We start from the raw sequence: 16638 nt of genomic DNA, 5'->3' as shown, positions 1-16638 counted from the left end.
TGAACTCCTTTAGTCTATTTTCTAGTGCAGTTATTTTATTCATCAGCTCTGTGACTTCTGTTTATATGGTCTTATATTTTCTGTCTCTTGTTGGAACTCTGTTTGTTCATGCATTCTCTTGCCCTTGATAAGCATCTTTATGATGATTATTTTGAACTCTTTATCAGGTAAATAATTTATCTCCCATTTCATTAAGGTCTTTTCTGAGGGGTTTTCTTGTTCTTTCATTTGGAACACATTGCTCTGTTTTTTCATTTTCTTTGACTCTCTGTGTTGGTTTCTATGGAGTAGATAAAACGGCCATCTCTCCCAGTCTTGAAAAAGTGGCTTTTTGTAGGAGATGAACCTTTGCATTCAACCCTGACCTTTCTTGGTTCTCTCTTAAACCTCTTTGATTGTCTAATTAGCCTACTTTGTTCTTAGTGGCTACCAGTAGTTGAGGGTTTGCCAAGACTCGTCAGTGTTCCAAATGAGAGGATTTCTGGTAACAACACCTAGATTCAGGCTGAATGGATGCTGGGTCCTCAGGCAGCAGCTTTTAAACTATGCAGGTGTACTTTTTCCAGAAAAAGACTGGGAGATGGACATTTCTGTCTGTCCCTTCTGCACCTAGCCCTGGGATAACAGACAGTTAAGAACTGTCTTTTTGTTTGCTATCATCATGTTGAGCCCATGAACACAGGCTGTGCTGGCCAGAGCCAGGCTCAAGGGATGTGTCCTCTAGGCAGCAGCCACAAAAGCTGGGGTGCCAGACATGTGCACAAGCTCCTTTTTGGAGATACCAGTGATCTGGGGTGAGGTAGAGAGACAGCCCAAAGATAGCACTCACCAGCCTTTCTGGTTTCCAGAGAGGATTGCAGTTGGCTCCTAAATGTATGGCTGTGTCTCAGACGACAGCTATAAAGAAAAGCTAATAGTCCCCTTTCATGGAATGACTAGGCATTTCTGTCTGCTGCCACCTTGCTGTGCCCTGGTTGGGGGGGAAAGCTGGTTAAGAAACATTTCTCTTATAGCCCTGTGGGACTAATAATGTGTGGGCTAATGTAAGCCCCACTGGCTACCAGAGTTAGATGTTCAGGATGCCCAGATGCCTGGGTGGCAGCTGTAAAAACTAGGACACCAGATGTGTGAACAAGCTCCTTTCCAGGAGATGCTGGAGACCTGGGATAAGACAGAAGGAGAGCTCAAAGATGGTTCCCACCAGCCTCCATGGCCTTTGGAGAGTATTTCAGTTAGCCCCTAGATGTGGATTAAATTAGATGCCTGCCCTTCAGGCCAAAGCTTTAAGATATGCAAAGAGGCCTCTTTCACAGAAATTCTGGACACTTTTCAGTTGGGTGCCTCTGTGTTGGGCCCTGGAAAGTACCCACAATGAGTCCATGCAAGCTTTTTAAGAACTGTTTGTTTGTCCACTATGGCCTTGTGGGTCTTGTGGTCACAACCCCTGTTGGTTTTCAAAGGTAGATGTTTTGAACGCCTGTCTCTCAGGTGCAGGTCTTAAAAACTGGGGTGCCAAATGTGGGCTTCAAACCTTTTACTTCTCAGAGAGAAGCTGGGGATTGTGTCTCCTGATGAGGGTCACTGCACCGGGGTGGGGCTTACGGAGATAATGTGTCTCAGCCTCTCCTACCCATTTTGATGTGGGTTTTTTCTTGTGTGCCTGATGTGTAGGAGTCACTCGGCTAGTTTCTGGATTTCTTTTGGAGGACTGTTCCATAGGTAGCTGTAGATTTGGCATGTCTGTGGGAGGAGGTGAGTTCAGAATTCTTCTATGTCGCCATCTTGAACCAGAAACCCCCTTTTACATTTATTGTTAAGGTCTACCTTAGGAGGAAAATGATTTCATTATCTCATTTTGTGGGTCAAACAACTGAGGCAGGGAGAATTTATCATCCTTGCATAGGATCATACAGGCAGTAAAGGGCACAGCTAGGATTCGATCTCCGAAGCAGGATCTCTTGAACTGCCATGAAGACTACTGAAGCTTTAGCTAAAGTGAACTAATAAAAGGACAATTCTAGGAGCTGTTTCCTCAACCACAGTATTGACATAAGCTATTCTCTTTGCATGTAGTTTTTTCATTTAAAACCATGGTGCCAAAAAAAAAAAAAAAAAAAACCATGGTGCCACTGAAGAAAATCAATTAGCATTAAAATGGTTAACAAAAGTCCTAGTATAAATGAAAACATCCTCTATCTTGCTCATTGCATCAGATTTCTAACAAACAGTTCCATTTTCTCAGGCCTCTCAGTTCATTTACGTATCAGTCAGTGTTTGCATACAGTGGTTTGTTCTAATGTTAGCTAAGCTTTAAATATTCCTTCAAAGCTACTCTGTGTAATCATGCTTGGCTCCATTTCATAGCATAACCATTAGTGCTGAGAGTGTGGGGTAAGAGTCCTTTTCTCTGTCAGTCAGTGATTTCAGCTGTCAACCTTTGAAACAGTGACACAGGGAATCTGTTATTAAAGCTGTTTTCGTCAAAGCATGGGCTCTTCAGGAGGGAATAAGAAGTCTACAACAGTTAACATTTCAGTCTCTTGAGCACTTTATTTGTTATAAATACAAGTCAATACCACAAGATGGCACCGTCTTACTTTTCAACATCTACAATTACAAACATTGATCTTCATAAAATGGTTTCAGCTTTTTCATGTGTTCTTTTAGATATTATTGAAACCTTATAAAAGCAAGACTTGCTACAAACAGGATCGGCGTTCGATATATATTAAATGAGGTCAGATAATTAAATTCAAAAAAAGAATTTATAAATATTTAATAAGAAAATTGAAATTACAAAAGCAGCGTTTTTCATCATTAAACTGAATTACAACTGTATATGGTTAATGCTATATCTACATGGCTAAGTTTTTGTTAAAATACACAGTTTTAGTAATGAAATAATTAATTTACCTCTTTCTCCAGTATAACCACCTATTACTTCATTTGTACACCCTAACATTCAATACACATTTCATTCAAAACCACCTGGCTTTCATCTAGTCCAGGAATTACACACATTCCATTTGTTTTCAATAGATGCAACCCATGAAGTACCATCATCCCCCTGGCTACAAAACAAAATACAATTTGTAAAGGTAGAAACTCAGAGAATTTCTGAAATGGTAACCCATTCTCTCTATGTTCATTGAAAATAGGCAATCCAATTTGAAAGTCTTTGAACCGATGTAAGCTCTAGGAAACTCAGTGTTGAAGTATGGGAAGAATAAGGATTTGCACTAACATAGTGCATAACAGTGCAGTGTCAGGCGACTCATCATTTACAGTAAATGCCTTGATTGGACTTTCCTCCGGATTGTCATCATGCTGCTAAGGATAAAGTTTATACTCAAGTCTGTGGGAATTCCATCATATTTTCTTCTTCCCATTTCCAAGCAGGAAGAGAAGGGTTTTCAGGTCCCTTGGGAAAATCAAAGAATTAAACACACCCACAAACAACTTGAAAGGAAAATGGCAGACAGAATAATCCTTGACTCCATGTCCAAATGAAGTTGAGGCAATATTACTTTCACAATATTTGTATCCTGCCTCGTATAACGCATCAGGAGATTCCTCAAAAAACTGAGAATTCTGAGAGCTACAAAAGAGAAAGCAGTTAAGGCAGTTGATGTCTACATTTGGATTTCTTTTTCAGGTTACATGTCTAAGTCTCCATCGTAGGCTAAGGTCAGAGGCTTCTGTTGGGGAGGTGTGCTTTGATGTGGTTTTGGCTTCTTGCTGTAAAGGGAAAAGAATTCCTGAGATAAAGAAAGTTCACAGAGCTCTGTTTCACCTGCCAAACAAAATTGTGAGGTACAGAAATTCAAGTGGTTAGACAAAAGATTGATTTCTCTGGACTGGTGGGTTCCTTTTTGGAATATTGGTGTACTTTGACCCTTGAACCAGGAGAAGCCTTTGGTTTAGTGGAAGCAATGAATTTGGTAAAGGCTACTTTCCTTTGTTTATACGCAGTAATGCGAACATCTGTTGCTCACTAATTCCTAACCTACTGCGTCCTCCACAGCACAGATGGTTAACATGGTAAGTAGCGAGGACAGCCAGACTCCCACGCCCTACTCTGCTCTTGTTTTCAAGTAAACACGCTTCTGCTCTGGCCTGAATCCTGACATCTAGCTGCCACGTCACCAGAGCCTGTCAGGGAAATTTCACTGATTCTGCACCAGGCAAAGCTCTTCTCCCCTGGTCTCTGTTCTCCTTGAGGTCAACAACGTGGCCAGATCAGGGAGGGCTGCCATTCCTTCTCACAGAGAGAGAAGCTGAACTTGAGTTACATTCCCAACTCACACGGCGATGCCCCAGATCTGGGCAAAACACGCTGCATTACGCTCTTTGATTTCTCAGTAGGCGTGACTCTCAATTGATGAGTATTTATAGTTTGAATTCTACCTCACAGTGCCCCACCTCCCGCCGTTCTGTCTCCCTTCCCTCCTCAGTGCCTCGGCTTTGCTGTGACTTCAGAGCCCAGCTGTCCTCACCAGCAGGGGAGCCCTCTCACTCACTGTCTCCGAATTTCTGTACTATTTATTTTACAGCAGCATCTGTGATTAATTGGATGCATACTAAGTGCCAAGCCCTGTGCTGAGGATTTACAGAGGGTATCTCAATAAGTCCCAGGACAGCACTGAGAGGGAGGCATTAGGATTATTGCTACTTGACAGAGAAGGGCTAGAGAGGTTATTTACCTTCCCTCAAGTCACTGAGTGAGTGGCACAGCCTGGAATCTAAGTGCATCTAAAACACACAGGACAAGTGCTTTTAACCCTTCAGTGCATCCTCTCTCCCTCCAATTCATTAATTAGGCACGTGGTGGAAACAACTTTTTTGTCTGTATGTATTAGTTTTTATACTTCGAGTGAATGTAAATTAAAAACAAACATTTCAATGTGTACAACTGACTGGCATTTCGAACACTGTGTGACAGTGTTGCATAACCATCACCCTAAAGGGAAACTGGTCCCACTAAGCAGTCTCTCTCCGTTCTCTACTCTGTCCCTGGCAACCACATATCAACTTTCTGCCTCTGTAAATTTGCCTATTCTGGATATTTCATATGGAATCATACTATATGTGTGGCCCTTTGTGTCTGGCGTCTTTCACTTTATGGTTAAATTAGAGAATTGTTTGTTTGATATTTGACTTTTACCACAAAAGAAAAAGATGTTTGATAACATGGTTGTAGGGAGACTCTCCTAGTTTAAAATACTCAGGTTCTAATTGAGGAGAAATTTTTTTTTTTGGATGTTTGAAGCAATTTATAGTTGCTAAAGAGGTAAATTACAAATGATTTTTTTAAAAACCTAACTACAAGGAACCAGAGATCCTACCGTGTCCCTACCCGGCACCCAGCGTGTAGCAGGTGCTCGGTGTATGATGAGCTGGGCGCTGGCTGCAGGCAAACACCTGCCTCTCAGCAGAGGGGAAGGAGGTAGAAATATGCTGTAAATTCTCTGCAGAGGCGTCCTCGGCCTATGAGTTCCCGTTTCCCAGGTCCGTTCCGCTTCTCAAGAGCAGTTACTGCATAATTATCTGAATAACATTCAACTTTGTCTATATTAACATATATGCATATTCCAGTGTCTCTAGTCATATTGCCAGGCTCCTTATCAGTTATCTATTTTATATATAGTAGTGTGTATGTGCCAATCCCAATCTCCCAATTTATCCCCCTCTCTTTCCCCCCTGGTAACCATAAGCTTGTTTTCTATGTTTGTGACTCCATTTCTGTTTTTTGTAAATAAGTTCATTTGTAAGCTTGTTCTCTACATTTGTGACTGACTCTATTTCTGTTTTGTAAATAAGTTTATTTGTACCATTTTTTAGATTCTACATATGAGCGATATCATATGATATTTGTCTTTCTCTGTCATACTGAGCAAAGTAAATCAGACAATCTCTAGGTCCAACCATTTGCTGCAAATGGCATTATTTGTTCTATTTGGCATTTTCTAAGGGCTGTTTGGCAGAGAAATGGGAAAGCTGAGTCCTGGGGCGTGGGGAGGAGGCATAGAGATGGTTGGATCTTTATAGAGACAATAATATTTGGTTACCAAAGGGAATGAGGGGATGAGAGATAAATTAGGAGTTTGGGATTAATATATACACACTACTCTATATGAAATACGTAAACAACGAGGACCTACTGCATAGCACAGGTAACTCTCTTCAGTATCTTGTAATAACCTATAATGGAAAAGAATCTGAAAAAGAACTGGTGTGAGTGTATAACTGAATCACTTTGCTGTACACTTGAAACTAATACAACATTGTAAACTAAGTACACTTCAATAAAAAAATAAAATTCAAAAAAAAGAGACAATAATAAACTTGGCCAGCCTCTAGGACTGTGCCTGGAAAATTCTGCTCAAATATGACACAGATTTTTATACCAGCTTCCAGGTATGGAATTATTATGAACATTGTGTTCACCTCTAGGAACAGAAAAAAAAAGACAAAGGGGGCTCCTAGTATATAGGTCTTGGATTTTTGTGGCTCGTGGTGTGTGCTGGGATGGCTGTGATGAAGGCTTCGTTTCATATGCATCTTTTCATACTGTGTAAGCTCTCAATTGACAGATACTGAAGTCACATCTATGAATGTGTGAGATCTGAGAACTTATAGAGAGTTTAAAAGTTAGCAACCACTGAATAAGGTGGTGATTTTGCTGGGGAGCTGTGGCTTTACAAAGAGCTGTGGCTGGTTAAAAAGAGCCCTAAGAGGAAGAGGTGAGTGGGAGGCTGCCCTCTGCAAAGCCAGCAAATAGGAGACTTGTCCTTCGAAGAAGTCCCTGCTCCCTTTCCTTTCTCCCTCCCTGGTATTTATTAGGAAACTCATTTAGGAATCATTTTTTAAGTCACTTTCTTTCCTCAACTCTGGTATCGGGGAAGGTGTGACCACCTCACTCACACTAAAGCAGGAGCCACAAATGCCTGGCCCATGGGCCGCCGCCACCCCAGGGCATCCTGTACCCACGGTGGACGTCTCCCATCCATCACATTATTGTTTACTGCGGAGCCCAGGAATAGCCTCATAACTCTTCCTAACGGAGCACTCTTGACAGCCACCATCACTTTCAGAGTTGGCCCAAGGGAGAAAACCAGTATGCAACCCAGGCTGTAAGAGATCATTGATGGACACGTTTTAAAGTCACCTCTTCCATGACCATTTGCGTTTTAGCAAAGGATAGACCCATTAACCCAGAAAAGTGAGCTCATTGTAAACGGGCAGGCAAGTGCTGGCACTTCTCAGCACTCTTGAAGTCAAGCCACAGGGACCCATCCCCAGACCAGAAGACATTAAGAGGCAGCTACTCAGGAGGGCCGAGCCTCGGAAGTGGCGACACCACCTTCAAACTTTCAAATTTGAGAGCCCCTTTCCTGCGTTGTGCTGAGCAACGTAGAATAGCTGCAGTTCTCCGAGTAATTTCCAGGCACTATGTCTAGATTACCTACAAGCTCACCCAGTGGTCGTCCCCACTAAATTACCTCCTGAGTCTTTATTGCCAGGGGAGCTGGGCATCAGTAGTATTATTTCAAAAACTCCAAATGCTAATGGCAGACGTGCAAACGGTCATATCTGAACGAAGCAGTCCTTGAGAAGACTATCTTTCTCTGTTTTCTCAAAAACATGTCCAAGTGTTATCATAAATTGCTTTCATCTAAAGTGTACACCTAACAACTGGCATATTTATTAGAGCGGCTCTCTTGTCCTAAGCTTTTTATTTTGGGGGAGAAAATATAAAATCTCCAAAACTGTCATCCTCTAACTCTTCTGCAAGCTATTTAATAGAAATAGATGGTGTGAAAATACCTATTTGGATTCTTTAGGCAGCTCCTATATAACAGTAAGTGTTTTGATATCAATAGGTCTGTACCCAGGTCTGTAGCTTACTTTACTTGGGAAATGAAAAGCCCCTAAAAAATGTGAAAGGTAGACACTACCTCGAGTCTAAAGAGTTTTTAGGATTACTCACTCAAGGGAAAGAAATTACAGAGATTGGAAAGTCCAGTGGAAAGAGTATACATTTGGGGGTTAAGACAAACCTGGAGTTGATTTCACCAGGCTGATGTCCTTATGTAAGTTATTCAACTTTTCCGAGGCTTACTTACTCTGCCTTTAAAATGAAGGTGATATTAGCAACACCTCACTGGATTATTATGAAGACTGAATAAGGCAATCTACGCAAAGCACTTTGTTTGATGTATGAATATTAGATTTTTTTCCTGGCGGCCCCAGGTGTGATCCCTGGTCAGGGAGCTTGATCCTACATGCTGCAACTAAGACCTGGCACAGCTAAATAAATAGGCCTTTCAACACACCAGGGTATAGGGAAACAGTAGAAAATGAAGTTGAAAGAGTTGTTTGGGCTCAAATAGTGGAAGACTTTAATTGACTGGTAAGGCAGCCAGAACATGACTTTCATTTTGCTGTCAATGGGTGGGTGTCTGTCTGAGGAGGAAAGGGGCTGATCACTTGGCTAAGTTTTAGGAAGATTAATCTGGCTACAGACTGCTGAAGGGAGCATTTGTAAAGAGTCCAAATATGGAAGTAACTGTGCTACTTCCAACAGGGGATTATTAAGGCTGGGCATTGAGGATGAAAAAAATAGGTATGAGAAATACTGTACATAAATATAATTTGGTCACTAAAAAGTAAGGGGCAATTCCATTGATCTTTTATAATAAAGATTTTCCAGAAAATTATGTTTGTCATCAGAATTCAGTGAGATACCTAATTAATCCCCAGCACCTAGAGTTATACAGAAAGGGCCACAATAAATATTTATTGTTGAAGGAATGGGTTAAGGGTAACACAATTTTAAGTTGAAGGAAATGGAGAAATGTAAAAGGGTGAAATTTATGACTGTTAATAAATTTTAATTTTTAGATATTCTAGGGAAGAAGGAACCATAGAATCTGGAATTGGGGATGTGGCTGTGAAGTAGTACACATCCAAGCTTTCACAGACTAATAGACTAGCTGATTATCTTACACTGTATTGGGCCATTGCTTTGAGAGCAGTGTCTCATCTGTCAACCCTTTATGTTCTTTGTTGCAATTTAAGACCTTTTCCTTCTTCTAATCTTCTTTTAGTGGTGAATGCTTCCTATTACTCTCAACCTCATATAAGGCTTTCCACTTCACATTTGTTCATTAAGACAGGACCTAGACAATACTCACAAAACTTACCAATTCAAACATAATTGGTCACATCATTTGATTTTAGGGTAAATGACTAACTGAAGGTGTTCCTTTTTACTACAACACTGTGGAAATATTAATTGGATAGAAATCCAACTTCTAGAAATTCAATTTCAATCACTATAGGTGGCAGAAAAAATGAAAGTCACTTTATTTTCTTCACTAACTTTCACTGACCAAGAGCAAAGATTTAAAAACCTGTGTAACCTTGGAAGTACAAGCTAGAAATACAAAGACTGGATTTGAATTGAGATTAAAACTTGGGTGAAAATTCTCAAGGAAATAGTTTGAGACAGATGATGAATATAAATATCTTGAATTAGAGAAAAAAAGTAACACTTTGATGTCATGAAAATTAAAAAAAAAATCCTTTGAAAATTCTTCTTAGGAAGCTAATAAAATATTCTCAACACACTTGAAAACATTCAATGTATTTTACTTCTGTCTGGTTTCAAGACCAGCTCATCAAACAAAATATATTCTATACAATAAGCTAATCATCATTTTCTGAGAATAACATTTTTAGGAACTAGTCACTTACAAATTGGGGTTCCTGGAATGGACAGTCAGTTAAATTTTCTCTCATTGCTGGTCAATGGAGATAAACAGCTGGCTCTACTATTCAAAATGTACTAATAGGTTGTTTGAACCAACTGGTCAATCTAACATAACTGGTCAAAATAGGTCAGTTTGAGAAGAAAATTTAAGAACTAGAATTATCTAGAGTGATGGCTCTCAGCCTTGCCTGGATATTAGAATTACCTGGGGCACTTTTAATTATTCCTGCATGTGGTCAAGTTGTTCGGATACTTAAATCAGATTCCCTGGGGCTAGAAATATCAGAAAGGGAATGTAAAAATACAATACCTTTTAAAATCGCACCCCCAAAATAAAATACTTAGGAATAAACCTGATCAAGGAGGTGAAAGACTTACATGCTGAGGACTATAAAACATTAATAAAGGAAACTGAAGATGATTCAAAGAAATGGAAAGATATCCCATGCTCTTGGGTGGGAAGAATTAATATTGTTAAAATGGCCATACTACCTAAAACAATATACAGATTTAATGTGATCCCTATCAAATTACCCATGACATTTTTCACAGAACTAGAATAATCCTAAAATTCATATGGAACCATAGAAGACCCAGAATTGCCAAAGCAATTCTGAAGAAAAGGAACAAAGCAGGAGGCATAACCCTCCCAGACCTCACACAATACTACAAAGCTACAGTAATCAAAACAGCATGGTATTGGCACAAAAACAGACATATGGATCAATGGAACAGAATAGAGAGCCCAGAAATAAACCCCCACACCTACGGTCAATTAATCTTCAACAAAGGAGGCAAGAATATACAATAGGAAAAGGACAGTCTCTTCAGCAAATGCTGTTGGGAACGTTGGACAGCTGCATATAAATCAATGAAGTTAGTTAGAACATGCTCTCTCACCATACACAAAAATAAACTCAAAATGGCTTAAGACTTAAACATAAGACATGACACCATAAAACTACTAGAAGAGAGCATAGGCAAAACATTCTCTGACATAAATCATACCAATGTTTTCTTAGGACAGCCTCCCAATGCAATAGAAATAAATAAACAAATGGGATCTAATCGAACTTACAAGCTTTTGCACAGCAAAGGAAACCATAAACAAAAGGAAAAGACAACCTATGGAATGGGAGAAAATATTTGCAAATGATGCAACCAACAAGGGCTTAATTTCCAAAATATACAAACAGCTCATACAGCTCAACAACAAAAAAACAAACAACCCAATCAAAAAATGGGCAGAAGACCTAAATAGACATTTCTCTAAAGAAGATGTACAGATGGCCAATAGGCACATGAAAAGATGCTCAACATTGCTAATTATTGGAGAAATGCAAATTGAAACTACAGTGAGGTACCACCTCACACCAGTCAGGATTGCCATCATTAAAAACTCCACAAATAACAAATGTTGGAGAGGGTGTGGGGAAAAGGGAGCCCTCTTACACTGTTGGTGGGAATGTAAGTTGGTGCAGCCACTATGGAAAACAGTATGGAAAACTCTTTCTCAGAAAACTAGAAATAGAATTACCATATGATCCAGCAATCCCACTCCTGGGCATATATCCAGACAAAATTCTAATTCAAAAAGATACATGTACCCCTATGTTCACAGCAGCACACTATTCATAGTAGCCAAGACAGGGAAACAACCTAAATGTCCATCGACAGAGGAATGGATAAAGAAGATGTGGTACATATATATACAGTGGAATACTACTCAGTCACAAAAGAGAATGAAATAATGCCATTTGCAGCAACATAGATGGACCTAGAGATTATCATACTAAGTGAAGTAAGTCAGAAAGAGAAAGACAAATACCATATGCTATCTCTTATATGTGGAATCTAAAATATGATGCAAATTAACCTATCTATGAAACAGAAACAGACTCACGGACATATAGAACAGCCTTGTGGTTGCCAAGGGGGAGGGGGTTGGGGTGAGCAGATGTGAGCTTTTATATACAGAATGGATAAACAAGGTCCTACTGTATAGCACAGAGAACTATATTCAATATCCTGTGATAAACCATAATGGAAAAGAATATAAAAAAGAATATATGTATGTGTAACTGAATCACTTTTCTGTAAAGCAAAATTAACACAACACTGTAAATCAACTATACTTCAATAAGCAAAATTAAAAAAAAAAAATCTCTGGGACTAGGATTCAACTATCAGTCCCCAAGAGGTGCCAGGAAATGCCAGTGTGCCATCAAAGCTAAAAAGTACTGATCTAAATCAATATTCTAAAATGGGAAAGCCCTGACTAATGACTTGCCTCTTATACCTTCTGATAGTATTTGAAAACCAAATAAAAGAATGTTATTTCAAACAAGGACAATAAAGATAATGATTTCCCATTTCAACTATTCACCAATTCTACTGTTGATGATTATTTGTGAGTTCAAGGGTCCTGTTATAATGGCCAATGATCTTATCATAAGTTTTCTTTTAGTATAACATGCCACCCATGACAATATGGAATATTAACTTTTTACTAGTTAGTACTTACCAAACAAGGTAGGAAGTAAATACTAGGAAAATCATGATAAGAAAACCACCACCTGAAACGCCGTAAACCCAGATTTTCACTCGGCCATCTGTTTAAAATAGAAAATAACAAGCTTAGCAACAAAAGCTTTATTTCTTATCTAAATTAGTGTATTATTTATTTCTCAGTTGAATTTTGAGATTTGCGTTAAGTTAGAAGCATAGGTGGAAATACCCACATATGACAGCTATCAAGTGTCAAAAAAAAAGGTGAAAGTATAAAATGTAAGATAGTCTATCCATTTTTTCACAATACCAAACAAAAACCAGAAATCAGTACTTTGTAAAATCTAACAACTGGCAGGATATTTTGAACTTTTTCTCATTTGTTTATACTTCTAATACAAAAGTATTACAAAACATATACATATGTGTACAAGTATATATTATTTTGGACTTATCTGCTGGAGTTAAAAAAATAGAACCAAACAGTCTGATCTATTTTGTGATTTTTACTGTGTGAGGTATACCCTGACTGTATGTATGGTGTGCGTGTGTGTGTATAAATTTGAGTTGTTTCTGGAAATCTCATGGTTTTTGCTCTGTATACATGAGCACACAGTTAACTAAACTTAGAATTGCATTGATAGTAGCAATGCCTTAGCATCTCAAAGGAAATATGTTCCTTTCTGAAAGATATACACACAAAAGGTTCATTATACTACGTGAATGTAATTAACTGTGGGTCCAAAAAACATATCAACATCTTATGCTAAAGACTTTCGTGGGATGAAAAACAATCAAAATCGATTGTAAACAACACTTGTTTGGAAGAAAATCACAATTACTTTCAATTGTATTATGACTACCTATTACAATTTTTGCTTACAAGACACTTTCAAGCCTCAATCAGGTTTTAGAATGAGATTTCAATCTAGTAATGATATATTTCTATAAAACTTTTAACAAAGCTTTGATTCTTACCTCTTTGAAACACTAATGATGAAATCCCCTATTCTGAATTTTTTACATTGGCAATAAGAAAAAAAATCTTTCCTGAGTGAGAATGCATCTGTCATCTTATTACCCCTAAACCTCATAGAGCTGAAGTATTGGAAGGTACAGTGTTTTTCAATCCCTAGTACAGAGGTATGTGGTCCATGACCTTTAAGCCATGTTACTTAAGAAGAATCAATCAATATAGATTTTTATAACAGCATAATGGATAGGATCAACGTTCAAACTATTAAAAAAAGATAATGTAGTGAAAAGTCAGTCTTCCTGCCACCCTCTCTGAGCTCCCTGCCCAGCCACTACCACGGTAACCAATTTGCTTGCAAACCATCTCATAGTTTTCTCTGCACATGCAAGCAAATGAGTACAAACACAAAATACCTGCACTTTTTAAAAAAGACACAAATGGTGCGTATCACTCACTTTGGTACTTCTATGTCACAATATATATTGGAAATATTTCCATGCTAGTTCATAAAGACAGGTCTGTCTATCTCATTCTTTTTAATACCTCTATGAGACATATTGCACAGTTGTATCTATTTTTGTTTTTCTGTTATTCTACTTATAGACATTTAGGTTATAGGTTATTTCCACTCATTTGCTATGTAATAAGCAGTCATATAATGAATATCATTTACATACTTCTCTTAGTATACGTGTGTATATTTGTATGATGAATTCCTAGGAGGAAAATTTTAGGCCAAAATGTATGATAGATTTTTGCCCAATTGCCCTCCTGAGAGGCTGCTCAAGTTTACAATCTCATCATGAGAACCTAATGAAAGTTATTAACTCTCCCCAGACTAAATATATATTTTACATATATACTTATATACATACCTATGTATGCAATAGTGTATATATGAATATACATATGTGTGTGTATATGTGTCTTTGTGTGTGTATCCGTATATATATATACACACACACATATGCACATACACGTATACTCACATATGTGCTATTGATGCTTTAGTTAGTTAGACCTCCAAAGGTTAAGGACTTCAAGTGTGGATTTGAAAACTCATTTCCCTGGAACTTCACCCTAATTCTCTTCCTGAAATAGGGTCTACGAGCAGTGGGTGAGCCTAGCTACATTTCATATCACTCTTCCCTCAAATTTAAGTCTATTGCTATAAATTAGCTAAATGTCACTAAACGTCACAAAATGAATAAGATATTTTTGAATACCTGTGGCATGCCCAGACATACACGGGAATCAAAACTTAAGATATTGTGGTCATCCTTAAAAGTTAGTTAAGGAGTGTACATCTTGTTTCTTCCTCTAGATGTAGGGTCCTTTGTGCCTGGGCTCTGGTTTTGCTTCATTTAAGCATGTCATCAAGGCACTTTGGTATGGCCAACGCCTAGGGTCTGGGAGGAAAGTTCCCAAGGTATATTTTGGCTGAGATTTGTGTGTCTCTTCCCTCTCAATGCTCCCTTCCCTCAGTCATTCACAGCATTTTGTTTTCTAGAAGAGGTACGTACAGTAGGCACAGAGAATTTTGCTTTCATTTTCTGCCCACTTCACAGAGTGGGAAGTAGAGACCAGTGCTTTGTAAAGACCTTATTGGCCTGCCTTTCAAACCTTCCTGTCACTTACTGGTGGTGTGTCCTTGGTCAAATTAGTTTGCCAATTTCAGCATCCTAATCACTAAAATGGGAATAGTGGCATCTCATTATGTGCAAGAACGTAATGAGTCATGCACCACAACCAGCATGGAACCACAGGGTACACAGAAAGCATCTAAAAAATGTTCATTCTTGTCCTTAATGCCCACTAATTTTTGAGTCCTGCAGGCCTGACAATGTGCTAATACTCATGACAATCGTGTAGGGCAGGTGCCTCTAGATTGATTGGTAGATGAGGAAACAGTTCCAGAGAGGTGAAGAAATTACAGTCAGTCAGAAAATCGGTACCTTCTCAGCTATGATGCCAGTAAGGTCTGTTGGCCTCTGAATTTGATGCTCTTTACTATTTCACTGGTGTTTCTCAAACCAGATAGGGTCCCTGGACATTTCCCTAGGTACCTGCATGTTCCTGAGAATCTATTCCAATTTTTGCTTTTAATTTCAATTATATACACAAATTCACAGTTATAAAAATAAAGTCTTTGGCAGAGATAATTTACAATTCAAATATTTTTATAGATTAATATTTTGGTTCCTTAACTCAGTGTCTCTTAAACTGGGATTGACAGACTTATCTTCAACCACCCCATGAGAACATTTTACACCACACAACACTCAAATCGGAGAAACCTTGAACTAGACCATGTTGCTTTTTTCCTTCTCTCCTCTTTTCCTTCTTCCCTCCATTCTTTCCATCATGAGCAGTGGTCACAATATGAACCCCAATCCCCCATGAGAGAATTTACATTTCTGACTCATAACCGATATGTACCTGGATCAAGGGGTTGAAGAGACCATCCTTTAAAAATATCATGTATTTTTGAATTCACAGGTCTGGTTTTCCCAGCAAGATTTTTCACATCAGCTTTTTTGTCCTCTGAGCCAGGTACTTTCATGCAGTAATCCAGGAAACCATTGGATCTCATGATCTCTGTATAGCCCTTCTCACAGCCGCAGACTCCACCCTATAGCAGAAAAAAATGTTTACGGTTACACAGTGAGTTGTGTAGATGAAAAAAGAATGCTTTTAACTGCTGGAGGCACTTAATATTCACATGGTATGTCATGGCAATTTAGGGTTTTCCAGCACCAGACTTGACAAAGTGATGAAAATTCAATAAATAGTTCATCTTTTTGAATTCCAAAGTCAACCCTTAAATAAATCATCAGTTCTTTTTAGTGGTTTATAATTCTTATACCTTCCAAATATGAAATCACAATTCTTTGTCAACAGTGGGCATTAACTACAACCTTTGCTCTCTTATAGAGATGTTTAAAGCATCTAATTAAAAATTAGCCTCAACTCTTCCCCCAGCTGTTTCAGATTCCTGCCCACTCACTCCAACCTGCCCTTGACACTGAGAAGCAAAGCAACAGGAATTATGTACATATCTTCTTTGAGTTTTGTGCTCTTTGAGGTCTATTTCTGCCTCTATCACTTTCTACCATTGATCACTAACTAGTCTGATCTGCCTCTCCACTCAAAGGCTTAGTTCTTCACTCAGAGGAGACAGCCCAAGACTGTGGAGAAAAAAAGACTTCACCAAAGGCACATGTCCAAGAGAGGGAGGAGAGATAGGTAGATAGATAGATAGAGATATTGATATCTTGTAGTAATCCGAGTGTCACATCACATCATCACATTCCTAGTTGGCATCATGACAATATGACCTTCATATTTGTCTGTGGATTCCTGGTAATTTTCATGTACA

The 16638-nt window shown here is 38.7% G+C and overlaps 1 protein-coding gene across 1 annotated transcript in view; it reads right to left on the bottom strand.

Annotated features, from left to right (window-relative positions):
• Window positions 1-2841: 2841 nt before the first annotated feature.
• THSD7B (thrombospondin type 1 domain containing 7B) overlaps window positions 2842-16638 on the bottom strand; it is a 594306-nt gene continuing 580509 nt past the window's right edge. The window contains exons 24-26 of the mRNA XM_059927090.1: window positions 15699-15891; window positions 12300-12387; window positions 2842-3738 (exon numbers count right to left, since the gene is read on the bottom strand). Of these exons, the coding sequence (XP_059783073.1) occupies window positions 3657-3738; window positions 12300-12387; window positions 15699-15891 (363 nt within the window). The 3' untranslated portion in view covers window positions 2842-3656. The remainder of the gene's footprint in view (window positions 3739-12299; window positions 12388-15698; window positions 15892-16638) is intronic.

Source organism: Balaenoptera ricei, chromosome 7 (assembly GCF_028023285.1).
Source record: "Balaenoptera ricei isolate mBalRic1 chromosome 7, mBalRic1.hap2, whole genome shotgun sequence".
Taxonomy (NCBI): domain Eukaryota; kingdom Metazoa; phylum Chordata; class Mammalia; order Artiodactyla; family Balaenopteridae; genus Balaenoptera; species Balaenoptera ricei.
This window is presented reverse-complemented; position numbering and strand designations above follow the sequence as displayed.